Raw genomic sequence first — 18,440 nt, 5'->3', positions numbered from 1 at the left:
AGAAATTTCAGAAAAAGAAAGTGTAACATGGATCAAGTTTGTTGATAACTGTATGGAACATTGAGGAGATCAGCCTTCTAGAACTGAAGGTTTATGTTAGGAACTGGTTTAAATGAGATTAGATAGATAGGTTGGCACCAGATTGTGGAGAGCTTGTGCTATGTGTGTTTAAGAAATGAGCTTTTGAAGGGTTTTGGAAAAGTGATGTTGTAAAACTGTATTATATCCAGAGAATGGAATATTTTTCAGCCATAAAAAAGGAGTGGAGTACTCTTACATATAACGTATGGATGAATCTTGAAAACATGCTAAGTGGAAGAAGGTAGATAAAACAGGCCACATATTGTATAATTTCATTTATGTGAATGCCCAGAGTAGGCAAATCCATAGAGACAGAAAGATTAGTGTTTGCTAGGGGCTGGGGCTAGGGGGAGAGAGGGATGAGGAGTGAGTACTAATGAGTACAGATTTCTCTCAGATGATGAAAACTTTTCAGTATTAGATAGTGGTGATGGTTGCACAACCTTGTGAATATACCAAAAATTATTGAATTGTACACCTTAAAAGGTAAATTATATCATTCAAAAAAATGATGAACTAGGGAAAAAAAACTTATAAAAATGAATAGATCTAAATAAATAAATCATTTATTTATTTATTAAAAAATTATGTATATTCTGTGTGCCGAACACCAGGCCAATTAATGTAGCTAATGAAAATAAACTAGATATACTCCTTGCCTCTAAGGAAGGGTCTTCCAGTGTAGTTTGGGAGACAGATGTCAAAAGATATCATATAATACATTCTGAAAAGTACTGTAATAGAGTTGTGTTCCAGGTGTTATTGGAACACACAAAAAAAGAATAATTCTATAGGGACTTATTTTGGATTTCTTCTTAGAGGTAAGGTGATAATACCTGAGCTAGTTTCAAGAGTATGGATAGTTAGGAAGGAAGGGCCTTGGTAGAGGAAGCAGCACAGGCAAAAGCCTGTAGGTATGAGAAGGGCTGCTGCAAAGGAGAGCCTAGAATCCTGAAAGTCACCTAGGACGTAGCTATAATAATCTAGCTGTCTGACTAGAATGTGACTGAAAATTAGTTTTTTCCTTAAGTCTGAGTTTTGGGGATAGCTTGTGTGATTTCATGAGGCTATGAACCTTTTCATGGATTTTGATGTCATTTTCCTGGTAAGTCTAAGAATTTGCCATTTCAAAGTACTTATCCAGATTTTACAGTATATAGCATTTTGACATGGAAGGACCAGATAATCTACGTAAAGCACTTAGCATAGTGCCTGGAAGGTGGTCGATAAATGTTAGTTATTATTGTTGTAAGGAAATCCTAATCATTTTCCTTGTTGCCTTTATTTAACTTTAGAGAATAAACAAAGCCCTAAAATATCTTTAAACTCTAAACCAGTGCGTTTGTACCTACTATTATTACCCACTCTTCCTTAGTTAATTTCTCATTTTGACACACAAACATAGAAGTAAATAAGTATCTGCTAGACTTAAAGGCAACCCATACTCCTTGTTGTTTATACTCTAGCTTTAAAAGGGCTTCTCTAGTTTGAGAAAAACCCTCTAATCTAGTTGGGATGCAACATATTGAATTCTGGCATCATTAACAAGATCATTTTCTTGAATCACCACATACCTAAGCTCTGCCAAAGTTTGACTTCCTAAAAGGGCATGCGAAAGCCATGATGAGATCATCTGGAGCTGATTGCTTGGTGACTCAACAAAGAAAATCCTTTGTGTATAAAAAAAAAAAGATAAGTTTGTGTATTTTGTATCAGTTTAGTGAGTAACCATTTCATTAGTGTTTCGTTCATCCAACAGATATTCACTGAGTGCCTCCTGTGTGCCAGGAACCGTTTTAGGTCCTGGATGTATAGCAGTTAACAAAATGGACAAAAATGGCCTTTCCTCAAGGAGTTTACATTTCTGCTAATCTAACTCTTAATAGAACAACTCTTCCTTTACATATCTGTCTTCTTTGTCCCAAAGAATTCTACTGGTAGACTATATTGTTTCTGTTGAGAACTTAACTGCACAGGATTTTTTTTTAGCTCCCAGTAGGAAAAATCTTTATTTAAAGAATGAGTGTAAAGGGACTGATGGGTCACATTAGAGCCTGGAATTTGTTTGCATTTCTTTTTGCCCTCACCAGAATATGAGACCTGTTACTATGATCCTGTGAATTAGCAGACTAAGATGGCAATGAAATTCATTGCCTTGTTGTCACTGTGGAAATGCCTGAAGTGTTTTCTATTAGTGGTTTCACTTATTAATTTTATGAAAAATTCCAAATGAGGAAAACTTATCAGTCAAAGACAGTGATTTATCATTTGCCCTTCGTTAAATTTTCTCTCCAGTAAAATTGGTTCTCCACCCAAGACTCCTGTAAGTAATGTAGCGGCTACCTCAGCTGGGCCCTCTAATGTTGGAACAGAGCTGAATTCTGTGCCTCCAAAATCCAGCCCGTTTATAACTAGAGTACCGGTATATCCTCAGCATTCTGAAAACATTCAGTATTTTCAAGATCCAAGGACTCAGATACCCTTTGAAGTCCCACAGTACCCACAGACAGGTAAGTAATTTTAGACAATTCTAAGAAAAAAAGAAATTGTAATGTTAAACATTTGTTGCCATTAGATAAGTAAGTGAATCATTTATATCTATCTATAGATAGAAGTAGATTTATATCTATTAATTAAAAAATTAATCCTTTGGACTACATGACCCCTAAGCTTTCTTCCTGACCTAAGAATCTATAATTCTACGCACCAATGGTTTTAAGGTTCTCATTCCTGTGAATCAAATACAGAGTCCATGGATGAGCTTCAGGGAGTTCTGTGAATCCCCTGAAATAGTATGCAAAATGTTTGGTTTATATATACTTACGTATAATTTTGAAAAGACAACACACAACTTACGTAGATTTTGAAAGAGGTCTTTAATCTCTGCTCCCAAAAAGGTTAAGAATCAATGGTGCAACTAATTTCTTAATCCAAAACCTATGGCAATAGATTCCCTAGAAGGAGATTGACTAGCCATCTGTTAATAGCTCTGTCATTTGTTTTTAAGGAGCAGTCTAACATTAGCAATGAACGTTAATGATTTTCGTATAGTGGTGTCTTGAAAGTATATAGATTCTTTCTAAAGAGGGGGTAACTGGGGTTCAAAGTTTATTTTTCCACATTAAAGCCTGCTTTAAACTTAAATCATTGTAAAATGTTGGATTTTACTAAGATTATGTTACATATTCCTCTTTCCAATTTTCAAGGATACTACCCACCACCTCCAACGGTACCAGCTGGCGTGGCTCCCTGTGTTCCTCGCTTTGTGAGGTCCAATAATGTTCCAGAGTCCTCTCTCCCACCTGCTTCCATGCCATATGCCGATCATTACAGTACATTTTCCCCTCGAGATCGAATGAATTCTTCTCCTTACCAACCTCCTCCTCCGCAGCCGTATGGACCAGTTCCTCCAGTACCTTCTGGAATGTATGCTCCTGTGTACGACAGCAGGCGCATCTGGCGCCCACCTATGTACCAACGAGATGACATTATTAGAAGCAATTCTTTACCTCCAATGGATGTGATGCACTCGTCTGTCTATCAGACATCTTTGCGAGAAAGATATAACTCATTAGATGGGTATTATTCAGTGGCTTGTCAGCCACCAAGTGAACCAAGGACAACCGTGCCTTTACCAAGGGTAAGTAATAATGGAAATAGGAATGCTCCCGTATTGTAGTGGTTAGGAGCCCAGTGTCTGGTATCAGACCACCTGGGTATCTATACTGGCTCCTCCACTTACTGATTGTGTGACTTATGGAAGTTACTTGACTTCTCTATATTAGTTTTTTCATCTGTTTGATGGAAATAATAGTTGAACCTACCTCATAAGGCTGTTGTGAGGATTAAATCAGAAAAAAACAAAGCTCTTAGAACTGGACCTGATGCATATTAATGCTCAATAAATGTTATGTTTGGATAGGAAATTGATGGGAAGGTAAAAAGAAATCTTCAAAATACAAGGACAGGGCCTGTTTTCAGTATTCCCACATATATACAAGTGACTTTCCTAAACCAGAAAAGTGAGAGCTCAGATTTTACTTTTAACGTCACTTGACTAAATATTAACCCTTTCATTTAAGTGTGTGGAGAATAGGCTAGGGTGACTTCTCTCCTGTATTTTTTTTTTTGGTCCCAACAGTATAATAAACTGTTTACATTATTTCCACAGAGCATAGTTAATTTTATTTACTGCTCCCTACATGATTAAGATTGTTTCTTTTATCCCCCCTTAGGAACCTTGTGGTCATTTGAAGACCAGTTGCGAGGAGCAGATAAGAAGAAAGCCAGAGCAGTGGGCACAGTACCACACTCAGAAAGCACCTCTTGTCTCTTCAACTCTTCCTGTGGCAACACAGTCACCAACACCACCTTCTCCTCTATTCAGTGTAGACTTTCGCGCTGATGTAAGAAAGGTTTTAATCACTTAATGTTGCAGGAATAGTTCACACAGCTGACTTCAGAGCACTCATTCAAATCAGGGTTAGCTATTTTGGATATTTTGCAGTGGTTTGGTGTGTAGTTGAGTTTAGTTCAATAAACATCAAGTATGTAAGCACTATGGCTAGGTATTTGAGACTCTGAAGACCATTGTCATGGTCCTTTTTCCACTAAGAATTCAAAATTTTTCCAGCAATATAGTTCTCATCATTTTTATGGCTTTTATTAACAATGAATTTTATATCTACCATTTATTGAGCACTTACTTGTGCCAGGCACTGTACTAGCCATTTACATAATGTTATTTTATTTAATTCTCACAAAAACCCTAGGGGGCAGGTATTACCTGTATTTTGCAGGTTAGGAATCCTACTCAGAGAAGTTAAGTAATTTGCCCAAATAGTAAATTCAGCCTGGAAGTAGCTGGGATTTGAATCCTGGTCTGTCTGAGGCATTTCCTCCCTACTTCACAAGAGGTGCAGAAATGCCTACTGTATTATTACTCATGGTGTTTATATCACTGTTGATTATTGTTCTTTTTATTACTAAACAAGTTTTTGTACCAGGATCGTTTCACTGTACCCTGGTGTTTTCAGTATTCTTATATTTAGAGCAAACCATTGTTTTTTTGGGTTTATTCCTCATTCCTAGAGGTTGTAATATAAAAATAATTTTTTTAATTGTTTTATTATGAAAAGTTTTAAACATATATAATAGTGGAGAGAATAGTATAAAAAACCCCATTATCCATCACCCAGCTTCCACAAATGTCAACTCAGTCGATCTCCTTTCATGGGTTCCCCTTCTTCTTACTGGATTATTTTTAGTTAATCCTAGACATCGTATTTTTTCATCCATAAATATTTCAACAAACTAATAAATTTTTAAACTAGATCCAAATTTGTCTCATCAAACTTAGACTTCTTCAGAGCAGCTAAACATTTTGACAACAGAGTGATAGACTTGCCACTTAGTTAATAGAAAAATATATTTACCTTTTTTTATACTATGTCTTAGGAAATAAGTATTTCGCTGAGACTCGGATCTGCTACTAGCTAGTAATATGACTTGAGATAAGTAATTTAACCTTTTTGTCCTTGAGTTTCCCTATCTGTATAATTAGTAAACAAGATTTATTGATTCTTACAAGTTTAATATTCTGGCCCTATAGTAATCCTTACTCACCATCCCTTTAAAATTTATTCACTTCCCCTTCTAGTTCCAGAGCCTTCTTTGAATTCTTTTTGTTCTTTATTTAATACTGTATGGTTTATCAGTTATTTTCCCTTATTTACACATGTTGTTCTTTTCTCAAGAAATTATAAATTTCTTTAGGACATGGACTGTGATCTCTCTGTATGTGTTTGTGTGTGTCTGCTTTCTTTTACTTTTTTTTTTTTTGAGCACCTCATACCATGTCGGAGGCATGTTGTAAATACTTGTTGAATGGTTTTGATGATATCAGTCAGGGCTTTCTTATGCACACTTAAAGGACAATGCAAAAAAAGAAGGCATTCTATTTTTATTAATAAATAATATAAATACAAATAGTATAAGTACTATTTGTTACTTATGACAGTGTTTTATATTATCAAAGGTTTAATTGTTCACTATGAAGTCTTGTATATTCTAGAATAGTCACTTTATATTAGTTACAAGTTTGTAAATTTAAGTTTCTTACTAATTTGGCTATGCCTTTTTTTTTTTTTAATCAGTTCTCTGAGAGTGTGAGTGGTACAAAATTTGAAGAAGATCATCTTTCCCATTATTCTCCCTGGTCTTGTGGCACCATAGGCTCCTGTATAAATGCCATCGATTCAGAGCCCAGAGATGTAATTGCTAATTCAAATGCTGTGTTAATGGTATGATTTGGGGGGTGGAGGAATATCATGCATGTTGACTCAAGTTTTAGAATGATTGAATGCTTTTATCTTCATATTGTTGCTATTTAACTCATCTGTAAGCAGCAGAGTCATATTTAGGTAAGTCTGAAATAAATTGCATTTAATGTTTAAATTATTTGAGCATAGTTTGGTGATTTTAAAAATAGATGTTGGATTATCATTGAGATCTACAGCTAGTGTTATATTTACCAGAAACTTAATGTCTTTTGAAAGCATGTACTTGTATTACTAGCTGAAGTAATTGCCAATAGTTCTTTTATTGATCTTTGGTTTATGCAGGACCTGGACAGTGGAGATGTTAAGAGAAGAGTACATTTATTTGAAACTCAGAGAAGGACAAAAGAAGAAGACCCGATAATTCCTTTTAGTGATGGACCTATCATCTCAAAATGGGGTGCAATTTCCAGATCTTCCCGTACAGGTTACCATACCACGGATCCTGTCCAGGCCACTGCTTCCCAAGGAAGTGCAACTAAGCCCATCAGTGTATCAGGTAATTCATTTAGCTAATACCTCACCTTATATGTTCTAGCACTGTGCTTTATAATCCTCACTTTGTGAGTATGGAACATATCCCTCCATTTAATAAGCACAGTAAACTCAGAATTAAATGGTTTAGCCAAGAGAACATGGCTAGTTAGATAAAATATGGGTCTTTTTTAAAAGTATACATTTATATCTATATACTGACTTCACTTCTATGATCATTGTTTGTTTCTTTTTACATTTCTATAGATTATGTCCCTTACGTCAATGCTGTTGATTCAAGGTGGAGTTCATATGGTAACGAGGCCACATCATCAGCGCACTATATTGAACGGTAATGTTACTCTTCATGCTTTAGGATTCTCTATTCTCAGACTTACAGTATCCTCAGAGTACAGATTCTACTCCCAATTATTCATGAAATGTGCTTTACTAATTTTAGCTATAAAATAAATTTCTCCCCTCTCCCCCAGAGCCCCAGTACATAGTTCTATATTCTAGTTATAAGTTCTTCTAGTTCTTCTATGTGAGCCACCACCACATGACTACTGACAGATGAGTGGTATGGTTCCACGCCCAGGAACCAAACGTGGGCCGCTGAAGTGGAGCACACCAAACTTTAACTGCTAGGCCATCAAGGCTGGCTCTAAAATAAATTTCTGAAAAAAATTTTACTTTTACATTTGGAATGATGACTAAAACTTCCAGAGTTGATCTGTTACATAGAACATATGTAGTATGTAGTCATTACTGCTTTAGTTGCTTAATTTATTTCACCTTTATTACAGTAAATGTATTTCTCTTTAAAGGGACAGATTCATCGTTACTGATTTATCTGGTCATAGAAAGCATTCCAGTACTGGAGACCTTTTGAGCATTGAACTTCAGCAGGTAGGCTCTGTGTCACTTAGCTCTGAATTTTTAAAAAATAGAATTGCAGTTGAAAGCTATGGTTGGAAGCTAACTTAAATTGTTTTTTTTTCCTATAGGCTAAGAGTAACTCCTTGCTTCTTCAGAGGGAGGCCAATGCTCTGGCCATGCAACAGAAATGGAATTCCCTGGATGAAGGCCGTCACCTTACCTTAAATCTTCTGAGCAAGGAAATTGAACTGAGAAATGGAGAGGTAAAGAGACTGGACCGCTCAGCTTCATGCTTAATGTATTTGTTGTTTGCTGCTGCTGTGCGTTGATTCATGCCATTATTTAATGCGTTTTAGTGTGCCTTTTTCTGATGGATGATTGCTTTTAAAACTTGAAGTAGAAATAAAATTGTGGTCCCAGATTTCTTGAATAATTCTTTACATCAATCATTGGGATTCCCAGTTTAATTAAAAGGGAAGCCCAAGTTTCCACAGGTATGAAAGCAGTATTTTTCTTAATTTCAGAGTGATTATACAGAAGATGCAACTGATACTAAGCCTGATAGGGATATTGAGTTAGAGCTTTCAGCCCTTGATACTGATGAACCTGATGGACAAGGTGAACAAATTGAAGTAAGTACCACAATTAGATATTTAGGAGGCTTTATTCCATTGGAAATTAAAGTATAAAATACTTTCATACTGAAGGATTAACATTTTATTTTCATAGGAGATGCTGGACATACAGCTTGGTATCAGTTCTCAAAATGATCAGTTGCTAAATGGAACAGCAGTGGAAAATGGGCATACAGTCCAACAGCACCAAAAGGAGCCACTGGAGCAGAAGAGGCAGAGTTTAGGTGAAGACCATGTGATTCTGTGAGTGTTAGACAGAAAATTCCTAACCAGTGGGCCTAGGGCGTGAATACTTAAAGAGAAATAGATGCAGTGTTAAATTCATTTTGGGCTTTATCCTGTTAAGGGAAGACCTTATGTAATAGGACAATGATTTGGTCAGTCTGGATTTTTAGGAGAGAAGAGGTAAATTTGAACTAACAAAGTAATCCCTTTTAGTAGCCTGAAACTTGCTTTTTGTTGGGATAAAAGTTAGTCTTTTTGCTTCAACATCAGCTTATACTTCTTCAATCTGGTAGCCAAACTTCTAGACTACAAAATGGAGACTTAAAACATAGATGAAGGGTCTCCCTTTTTAAAAATCATGTTAAGGTTTTCTTGGCTTTAATATTGTTATTTTGTATAATTACTCCCAAACATATTGTCTAATCTTGAACTTGATATTATTGGCCTTAAATTACTAGTATTTTAAATTTTTATTATAATTTTTGGAAAATGGGACTTTTTTAATGACCTTTGATACTTTTTAGTGATTAAGACATGCCTTTGCTAGGCGCTCTTAAAGTTTGTTACAACTTTACAACTTTTATGAAGCATGTATGGTTACTCTTAAAAAGTTTTCACTTAAAGCTAATTTGTCTTCAATGTCATTTATTTTCTCTCTCAGGGAGGAGCAGAAAACAATTCTGCCGGTAACTTCTTGCTTTAGCCAGCCACTCCCAGTGTCCATTAGCAATGCAAGTTGCCTCCCCATCACCACATCTGTCAGTGTTGGCAACCTCATTCTGAAAACTCATGTTATGTCTGAAGATAAAAACGACTTTTTAAAACCTGTTGCAAATGGGAAGATGGTTAACAGCTGAAAGGAGGTTCATCTTTCAAATTTGTGACCATACCATGGAAGCATTTACACTAGCTTTTTATATATATAATATATATTATATAATGTATATTTTTTTTAAAAAAAAGATATTACTGGGGGCATCCATTTCCTGTGGACTCTTTGATACTTCAAGCCCTCTTGCATTAGCATTATGAAAAAAAAAGAAAATTTACTTTACTAGGGTAACACGTTCACTTTCCAGAAGTGATTGGAATTTGGACATTTAACTTAAGCTTCAAGCAGCTTTTTATGAGTTTGTAGCAATCCGGTGCAGTAACTGAGCCATTTCCTATTTTAAATGGCTTCTATAGAAAATTAACAACTCAGTTATTAAACTAGCAGGATCCTACAATGATACATCTAGTGAAAGTAGACTTAATTAACTTATTTATTTCTATTTTTTTGTTTCACTGAGAGAAATTTCCATCTCATTCCAGCTGCTTTATTTATCTTTTTCATGGAACTTTGCATGGATTTTTTTTCTTTCTTTTTTTTTTTTTTTACTTTGAAGAGTGGAGTTAGACGTTCTTATCATAGAATTTTACAGGGTTATATACTAGCTTTCTTTACTGCATTATATGTAGGAGTGTGGTGCAGTGCTTTTATCTGTAGCATTTAAATTTTTTTTAATTTTCCATTTTTTCAAGAGTAGTTTCTGCTTTGTTAATATTTATACACAGGCTACTTGTTGAAGTAAGTAATTAAATATATAACCAAGTGCCTAAGTCTTTCAGCTGATGTACTAGATATTAAATTCTCCTAAGTTATGCAGAATCGTTTTTACAATTTTGATAAATTATGCACTAATGTAATGGCAGTTTTTTAAAATGCAGATTTAAGCCTGTACATTATTGAATCTGATGACTTGGCAAAAGAATCAGGTGCTTTCAGCTTTCTTGAGAAAACCCTGTATGTAGCGTTTGCACTGACTAACAAGATGGTATTGCTGGGTTTTTAATTTAAACTAATTAATTTGGATGTTCATTGCATTATCTTGGTTAAATATTGTTTATTGTTACTTCATGTTGGGGTTTAATTTTCCTTGTTTTCTGACTGTTAGGTTGATAAGACTGAACCATGTAATAATAGAACAGTGGCTAACCTGTATTCATACTTAAAAACACGAATAGTTTCTGCCCTGCTAAAATGTGACTGAAAAGTGTTTTGACTTGGCATCTGAAAGTTTGCAGTATGTTCAACCAGCTGTGCCCCAGATTTGTGGGAGGTATTTTATAGAAACCTAAATTTCAGTCAACATTTGAAAACAAAAGCTGGGCATTCCTTCCTGATAATCTTACGTATAGTTTGTCTCTTTGTTTTTCCCCCATTTCTTTAAGATTAGTTTGACTTTTATTATTATTTTTTTAATTAACTTCTGTGAAGTTGTTTACTCTGAAAATTGTACTGGAATATTTTAAGCCAAGCTGATCTTTCACCAGGTGTACTGTATGTAAGGGCTTTTCCTGCTAGCAAGATGCTTAAACAGGATCATGTTATTGGTCGTCTGAGCTATTTAGTTGTTTTACAAAACCACAGCATTGTATCAGATAAGATTTTGATAAAAAGTTTTGTGCACATTTCCAGGGGCGGGAGGGTTGACATTTCCCTGAAATTTCTTGATCAGAATGAGTAAATACTGGTGTTTGATACCTGTCTTAATGAACATGCTCATAAGGTGACTGATAAGTTGTAAATATACCTGAGAAACAAAAGGGTAGTTTTGATATTCTGGTGTCAGTATGGAAGATCTTACACATTTATTTAATACTCAGATGTATAAAGATGTTTGTTTTAGCATAACAGCACAGTAGCCTTGACTTAGTTTCCTTCGGTTGGTACTGTACCTTTTTGCCATGGCCAGTGCTCCCTATCCCTACAAAGACATTTTATTTATTTCACTCTGTAACCTGAAATGAATAGGAACAAGAATTTTAAACCATGTTACATTAACTTATTTCTGACATTATAAATTAGCCTAGGATATTACAGGAACATGATTGTTATATAATTTATATCAGAACCTTTCTATAAATATGCGCTTATTACATTTGAAATGCTTCCAATGTACTTTATTTGCTGTTTGTATTTCCAAAAAGGATATGCAAACCAGTATGTCTATTTCATGGATATTTAAATAGTGAGATCTTCCATGTTGAAGGTAATGTATTTTTTTTTAAGATTTTAAAATTGCTATTTTGTTACAAAATAGAGACCTATTAACAGTTTGAGAGCTCCTTATGTGCCCTCAGGGAAAGAACCCTCTGTGCAACAGAACTACGCAAAACATCTTCAGCACGTTCTGAGGGTGAATATATACTACATAAATTGATCTTGTGTATTTAACCTTATCTTTTTAATTTTAAAATTGAAATTTTGAAACTTGGTTGTGCTCTGCTGGAGGGGGTTGGGATAAACTGCTTAGGTGTTTGCCTACTTGTCCAGTGAAATTACATTTGCATCAGTGTATGTATATACCTGCCAACCTTATTGATATGTCTCAGAACATTTATATTAAAATAATGCTTGTCTTGCAGCAGGTGATCCCATAAAACAATAATTCCCTGTTCTTAAAAACTTACTCTTTTTCTCACTAATAACATAGGAATTGTTTCTGTATTGGGATTATTCTGTATTGCATCCTTTATGTAGTGTCCATCTTCTGTTTCTCATGGTGGATTTAATGTGAAGTAAAGACATTGGTTTTCTGCCACTTTAGAAGAAAGAGCAGTTTGTCTGTTCCTTCTTCAAAATGGTACCTACTGATGTCGTACAGGAAAAAATTACAAATCAGACCTAAGATGTGACTTATTAAAATTGGGAGCATTCCATGTCATTTGACCCTTTTACCAACATGTTGTGATGTACTTACGTTTGAAACCAAAGGATATAAAGCAGTAAGAGAGGAAGTTTGTAATATTGGTAATAACTAAACTGCATATGTTGCCTATGGTCTAATTAGGAAAAAGTAGTCAGAGGTCTGGAAAGTGGGAAAATGGTGAGTTTTCGTTTCTTTGTGTGATTTTTTTTCACTTTTTGTGGGTTTGTTTTTCAGTTTCTAAATCCCATTCTGAAGTCCATGTGCCTCATTCAGATACTGTGAATGTAGCATCAGTAGTTCTCTTTTGTGGTCTCATTTCATTTTATAAATTCTGAGGAAGTTATGTATGTATTTTGTCTAGTTGGTACCTGAACAAAGCAGATTTCCTTGCCTTTGCTGCCATGACGTACTTTCAGTACCATCTGATAAACCAGCGTCATGCATGAAAGTTGTGCATTGTAATTTTCAAGAGAAGGTACTTCATTGGGCCAGTGGCACTGATTTTTTTCCTAGTAGCTATTTACTCTCATAAGAGAATAATAAAAGAAATCTCCTATACTAGAACTGAAATTTTCCATTTGTATGGATCTAGTCACCTTCACTCAAATTTCAAGTTGATGCTAAGTAAATAAAGCACATCCCAATTTTATATGCTTTATATCCTTGAGAAAATTACAGGATGCACAGCAATTTGTAGGAGTTTAAAATGGGATCATTTAAACATTTGGAAACATTGTTTTAAAAATCATCTAGCTTGCTTTTGCATTTTAGATGTTAAAGCCCATGTTGTCTTGTTAACAAGGGTGAGATTTGTAATGATCAGATTCAGCATGTGATTTCAACTTGAATCTGAATATTTCTTCCCTAGCTTATTTGAGCCGTTTTCTGAGCAGACTGTCACCAGTATTGGTAACTAATCATTAAAGGGAAAAGTTGCATTGCAACTTGTATGTATTAGTTTCCTGGAAGAACTTTTCTTGTGTTTTAGTGAATGAAGAGAGTTGATGGGATCACTTACTGTAACTCCTTCTACATAAGAACCCCTTCTGCAAGCAGAACACAAATGAACATGCTCAAGGAGTATCCCATTTTCAGGATAAATTGAATAAATTTGCTAGTTACTCCTTTATACTAGCGGTTTCTTTGTATCCCTTTGCTGGCAAGGGAATACAAGGAGTCAAGGCCACTGATCAGAACACCCCACATTTGAGTGGAGTCTTATTTCTACTCCAAGAGCAGTTATTCCCCCAAGTCCAAAATTGGCGGTTTTTTCTTTTTTTAAATAAAATTTTAAAAATGTCCTCAAACCAGTGGAACATAGACACTGGCTGCACTTAGTACTGCCAAAAGCCAAGGTCATTTGCATATATTCCATCAATCTGTCAAGAATTAGGCCTCTCTTTATAACCCAAGGCATGGATGTGCATGCATTCTCTTAGCTGGGCAAACAATTATACTGTAGTTGTGATACAACACATGTGGCTTTTATTTGTACTGCACATATCCACTGTACAGCCACTTGGGAGTATCGTGGTTAGCTTGCAGCAACTGCTGTCTGCATTTATACTGTTTATTGCATATTCTTTTCCCTGGAAGTGAAAGAGAAATGTTTTTCTTGTTGCATTGATTACATTTTATAAATTTGCTTAGCTGGAAAGTTTGGGAAAAGAGGCCTGTTTGTCAATTGTACAACCGATTGTGAAGCTCTAGTGTGAATATTTTTACGTCTGTATTAGACATTTTCTTTGCAAATCTATTGTTCGATTGAAATGTAAATGAAATTAAAGATGGTGTACACCCATCATGTAAAAAGCAGGCACCATCTCTAAGATGGATTTAATGCTCATTTTTAAGGCATATACTCAGCTTCTATTTAAAACTATAATTTAAAATAATTCTGTACAATGAAATGGGGAATATATATGGGAATAAATTCTATTCCATTTATTTCAATTTGAATTTCCAAATTGTAATGTTTCCCTTTGTGCTATAGGAATAGGATTAAATGGGGGAAGGCTAGGACTAATAAGGCCTGTATATGGGGGGAGGGCAGAGATGGAACAATGAGGGTTGTGATGATAGTGAATAGCAAAGAGTGAATTCTGTGTGTTTTTGCTGTAGCACTGAAGTGAAGAGATATTAGCTTTGGCTGTTCACAGAATAGAGCATCATGATTTTCAGTGTTTGAGAGAAAATTGATGGAAAAAGTTTGCAGTACTTGACATGTATTTGCATGCACAAAATAAAATTATTTGTCCACCTTAAAAGTTGTTTGTTTAGTGTCAATATTAAGTTTATGGTGCATTTTAGTTATCTTGATTTCCTTGGTATATTTTTTGGCTTAATTAAGCTACCAGGATACTCATTAAGTTGAAATTTAAGTAAATCACCTGCCTCATGCATGCATCATTGGGAGGGATCTGAAAGAAATGAATAGACCAGGGAGGATGAAATATTTCTCAATTTGATCAGTCACTTCATTCATTCAATATAGACTACCTTTATATGGGAGATGAAGACATAGATAATACTAGCAGTTCACAATCTAGTGGAGAAAATAGGACAAATACATAAATAACTATACAAAGCAGTGTATTATCGAAGTATGAAGACAGTTCTGTGGAACCTCAGAATATGAACAGAGAATAGCCTAAGTGGATCTAGAAACCATTTTCACTGGGCCTTGAGTAGTCTGCACATTCACTCAGCTGATGTATTTTAAGCCCCTGTCTTTACAGGTCATTAAGGTTAAAGGTCAGTGAAACATGAGCCCTTTCTCTAGAAGCTCACAGTGTGGAAAATGGGAAAGACAAATCAGAATAATCAGCTCAGTGAGCTATGTTCTAATGTACGGTGTATGGAGACTCTGAAAGGGAGATTATGGGGTGGGAGGTAGTGGTGGCGAGCCAGAGGGAGTACTACTTTGAGAAAGGACCTTGGACAAGACTTTGCAGGCTGAATAGCATTTCCCCAAGTAGAGATGAGAGAGAAAACACTCAGAGCACCTACTCTACCTTCACAACAACCCACTCTATCTTAGTAGTCCTTCACTGTAGATAGTATGGTCCCTATTTTATATTTGAGACGTTAAGTAACTTCCTCAAGACCTCGTAACTAGAAAGTGGTGGAGTCAGAATTCTGATTGAAGTCTGTCCTTGTTCTACTTCCCAAAGGTGGTGATGGTGGTGGTTGGAACCTATTTTAGCCATACCTATTAGAGTGGAAGGAGTGTTTAAGGAATAGCTCAACTAACTCTTAGAGCACTTAATATGTTCCAGACACAGTTGTTGTTTGTTTGTTTTGAGGAAGATAAGCCCTGATCTAACTGCTGTCAATTCTCCTCTTTTTGTTGAGGAAGACTGGCCCTGAGCTAACGTCCATGCCTATCTTCCTCCACTTTATATGTGGGATGCCTACCACAGCATGGCTTGCCAAGTGGTGCCATGTCCCCACCCGGGATCCGAACCTGCACACCGCGGGCCACCGAAGCGGAACGTGCAACCTTAACCGCTGCGCCACCGGGCTGGCCCTCCAGACACAGTTTTAAATGCTATAGGTATATTATAATCTAGGACCATTATTGTCACCATTTTACACATGAGAAAACTAAGGCAGAGACCTTTGAAAATTTGCCCAAGTTCACACAGCTAGATGAGGTATGTAGGGATCTCTATGAAGGACATTGAATACCATACTAAAGAGACCATTAGGGAATCTTGGAAGTTAGATGATCTGAACAATTTCTGGTTTTAGAAAGATCACTTTGGCAGTAGTGTGAGGTGAAGTTTGGAGACAGACCAGCAGGGAGGCCAGGTCAACAGTCTAGGTAAGAACTCTTTAGAGCATGGCCAAGCAGGGATGCAGGAAAAGAGATGAATTTGAAAAGTAGGAGAGAGCAACTACGAGATTTGTTGTAGAGGGAGTGTAGTAGACATCTACACACTATAGTGAATTAAATTTGCCCTAGAATCCCAGATCTTGTTGCTGACAACAGACCAATATTTGTGAAACGTAATCTTTTTTTTTTTTTGAGCAAGATTAGCCCTGAGCTAACATCTGCCGCCAACCCTCTTTTTGCTGAGGAAGACTGGCCCTGAGCTAACATCCGTGCCCATCTTTCTCTACTTTATACGTGGGACACCTGCCATAGCATGGATTGATAAGCAGTGCTCGGTCCATGCCCAAGATCTGAACTGATGAACCCTGGGCCACCAGAGCAGAGAGCGCAAACTTAACCGCCATGCCACCATGAGACATGTAATCTTGTTTAAGCCCTGGAGTGACTGTTGAGATCCAGAAGAAGAGGGAAAAACTATGGATAGCTGATCCAGGCAAAGGAGAAGAAACTTAATGACGGAAATGAAATTCCAGGAAGATTTTATTCCCTTTGTAGTTAATACCTACTGAAGTAATTATCATGCACTTTAACAAAGATTCAGATTTTTTGTAATTGAAAACTCCATAGTGTGGTGGTTCCAAACTTACCTGCACCTTGCAATCACCTAGGGATCTTTTTAAAACCCTAAAGCCCAGATCACACTCCAGGCTGATAAAATCACAATCTCTGAGGGGGGGACAAAGGCATCAGCACTTTTGAAGTTTCCCAGGTGCTTCAAGTGTGCAGAAAAGTTTGAGAATCACTGCCATAATGAATGAAAATGGGTTGGGGGCCTGTCTTAGCCCAGGTGCACTAAAGGACACCTGTCATCAAATGTTCAGGCCTGTGTGGTTTTTTCAGAGACTCATTCAGCAAGTATATTTTTGAGAATTTATGTCTCAGGCATTAGGGATACAGGAATGAACTAGTTCCCTAACTTCATGAAACTTACATTATAGTTGGGGGGCAGACGAAGTAAGTAAAAGGTGAATTTAGATAATGGGTAATACAACCAGAATGAATATAATGCAGCCAGATGATGAGGTTTTGTAAGGTGGGAGTGGTAGTTCTCAGTGCTGTGGACAGTTTTAGTTAGGACAGTCTACGAAACATCTCCATTTCAATCTCTAGTAAGTCTCAAACTTAACATATCCAAATCTGAGTTTCTGGTAACCCCCCAAACTACACCTTCAGTCTTCCTATTCCAGTTACTTCCCCCTTGACTACTCTCACTCACGTCTAGTCCAGCAGCAAATCATGTCACCTCTACCTTCAAAATATATTCAGAATTTGACTACTACTCACCACGTAGGTCCAAGCCACAATTCTCTCACCTGAAGTGTGATATCCTCCTGTTCTCCATGCTTCTGTCCTTGCTTCCCTTCAGCTTATTCTCATCACAGCAGCTAGAGTGATCTCATTAAAATGTTGTCTGATCATTTCACTTCTGTGCTTAAAACCCTCCAAATGCTTCTCATCTCACTCAGTGGAAGCCAAAGTCTTGTCTTTGGAACTCCTCGTGCTCCAGCCACACTGGCTCTGGCGTTCTCCACCACGCTCCCATCGCGGGTCCTTTACATTTGCTAAGGACAGAAGGCTTCCCCCACACCCATCGGATATCTTCATGACTAGATCTCTCACTTTCTTCAGGCCTTTACTGAAAAGTCAACCTCAGTGAGAACTGGATGGAGAGTAATGGGGGGCAGGGGAGGTGCTATTTAAGAAAGATGTTTTAGGGGCTGGCCCTGTGTCCTAGTGGTTAAGTTCGGGCGCTCTGCTTCGGTGGTCCAGGGTTTCACTGGTTCGGATCCTGGGCGCAGACGTGGCACCGCTCGTCAGGCCATGCTGAGGCGGCATCCCACAACTAGAAGGAACCCACAACTAAAATATACAACTATGTACTGGGGGGATTTGGGGAGAAAAACCAGGAAAAAAAAAGATTGGCAACCGTTGTCAGCTCAGGTGCCAATCTTTAAAAAGGATAAACAAATTAAATAAAATAGATGTTTTAACCCAAGAGACTGGATGAGGTTGATTGAAGTATGTTTTTAACTTTATATTCTGAAATAATTATGGATTCACAGGAAGTTGCAAAAATAATACAGAGAGGACCCATGTACCCTTCACGCAGTTTCCCCAATATAGCATCTTACATGACTATAGTGTAATATCAGAACCAGGAAATTGACATTGGTAACAATCTACAGATCTTATTCATATTTGTCTGGCTTCACAT

General features: G+C 36.6%; 1 protein-coding gene across 5 annotated transcripts in view; it reads left to right on the top strand.

Moving 5' to 3' along the window:
• RC3H2 (ring finger and CCCH-type domains 2) overlaps positions 1-9,677 on the top strand; it is a 45,593-nt gene extending 35,916 nt beyond the window's left edge. The window contains exons 11-21 of one of the 5 annotated variants that reach the window (XM_008517916.2): positions 2,377-2,591; positions 3,288-3,721; positions 4,317-4,487; positions 6,237-6,353; positions 6,705-6,918; positions 7,161-7,245; positions 7,721-7,802; positions 7,901-8,035; positions 8,297-8,404; positions 8,502-8,650; positions 9,294-9,677. In XM_008517916.2, coding sequence (XP_008516138.1) covers positions 2,377-2,591; positions 3,288-3,721; positions 4,317-4,487; positions 6,237-6,353; positions 6,705-6,918; positions 7,161-7,245; positions 7,721-7,802; positions 7,901-8,035; positions 8,297-8,404; positions 8,502-8,650; positions 9,294-9,489 — 1,906 coding nt within the window. In that variant the 3' untranslated portion in view covers positions 9,490-9,677. Of the gene's footprint in view, positions 1-2,376; positions 2,592-3,287; positions 3,722-4,316; positions 4,488-6,236; positions 6,384-6,704; positions 6,919-7,160; positions 7,246-7,720; positions 7,803-7,900; positions 8,036-8,296; positions 8,405-8,501; positions 8,651-9,293 lie in introns of all 5 variants that reach the window. The other 4 variants (XM_008517919.2, XM_008517915.2, XM_070596368.1 and 1 more) reach the window with 4 other exon arrangements.
• The last annotated feature ends 8,763 nt before the right edge of the window (positions 9,678-18,440 follow it).

Source organism: Equus przewalskii, chromosome 26 (genome assembly GCF_037783145.1).
Source record: "Equus przewalskii isolate Varuska chromosome 26, EquPr2, whole genome shotgun sequence".
NCBI lineage: Eukaryota > Metazoa > Chordata > Mammalia > Perissodactyla > Equidae > Equus > Equus przewalskii.
Note: the sequence above shows the minus strand (reverse complement) of the source record. Positions and strands in the feature narration are given on the sequence as shown.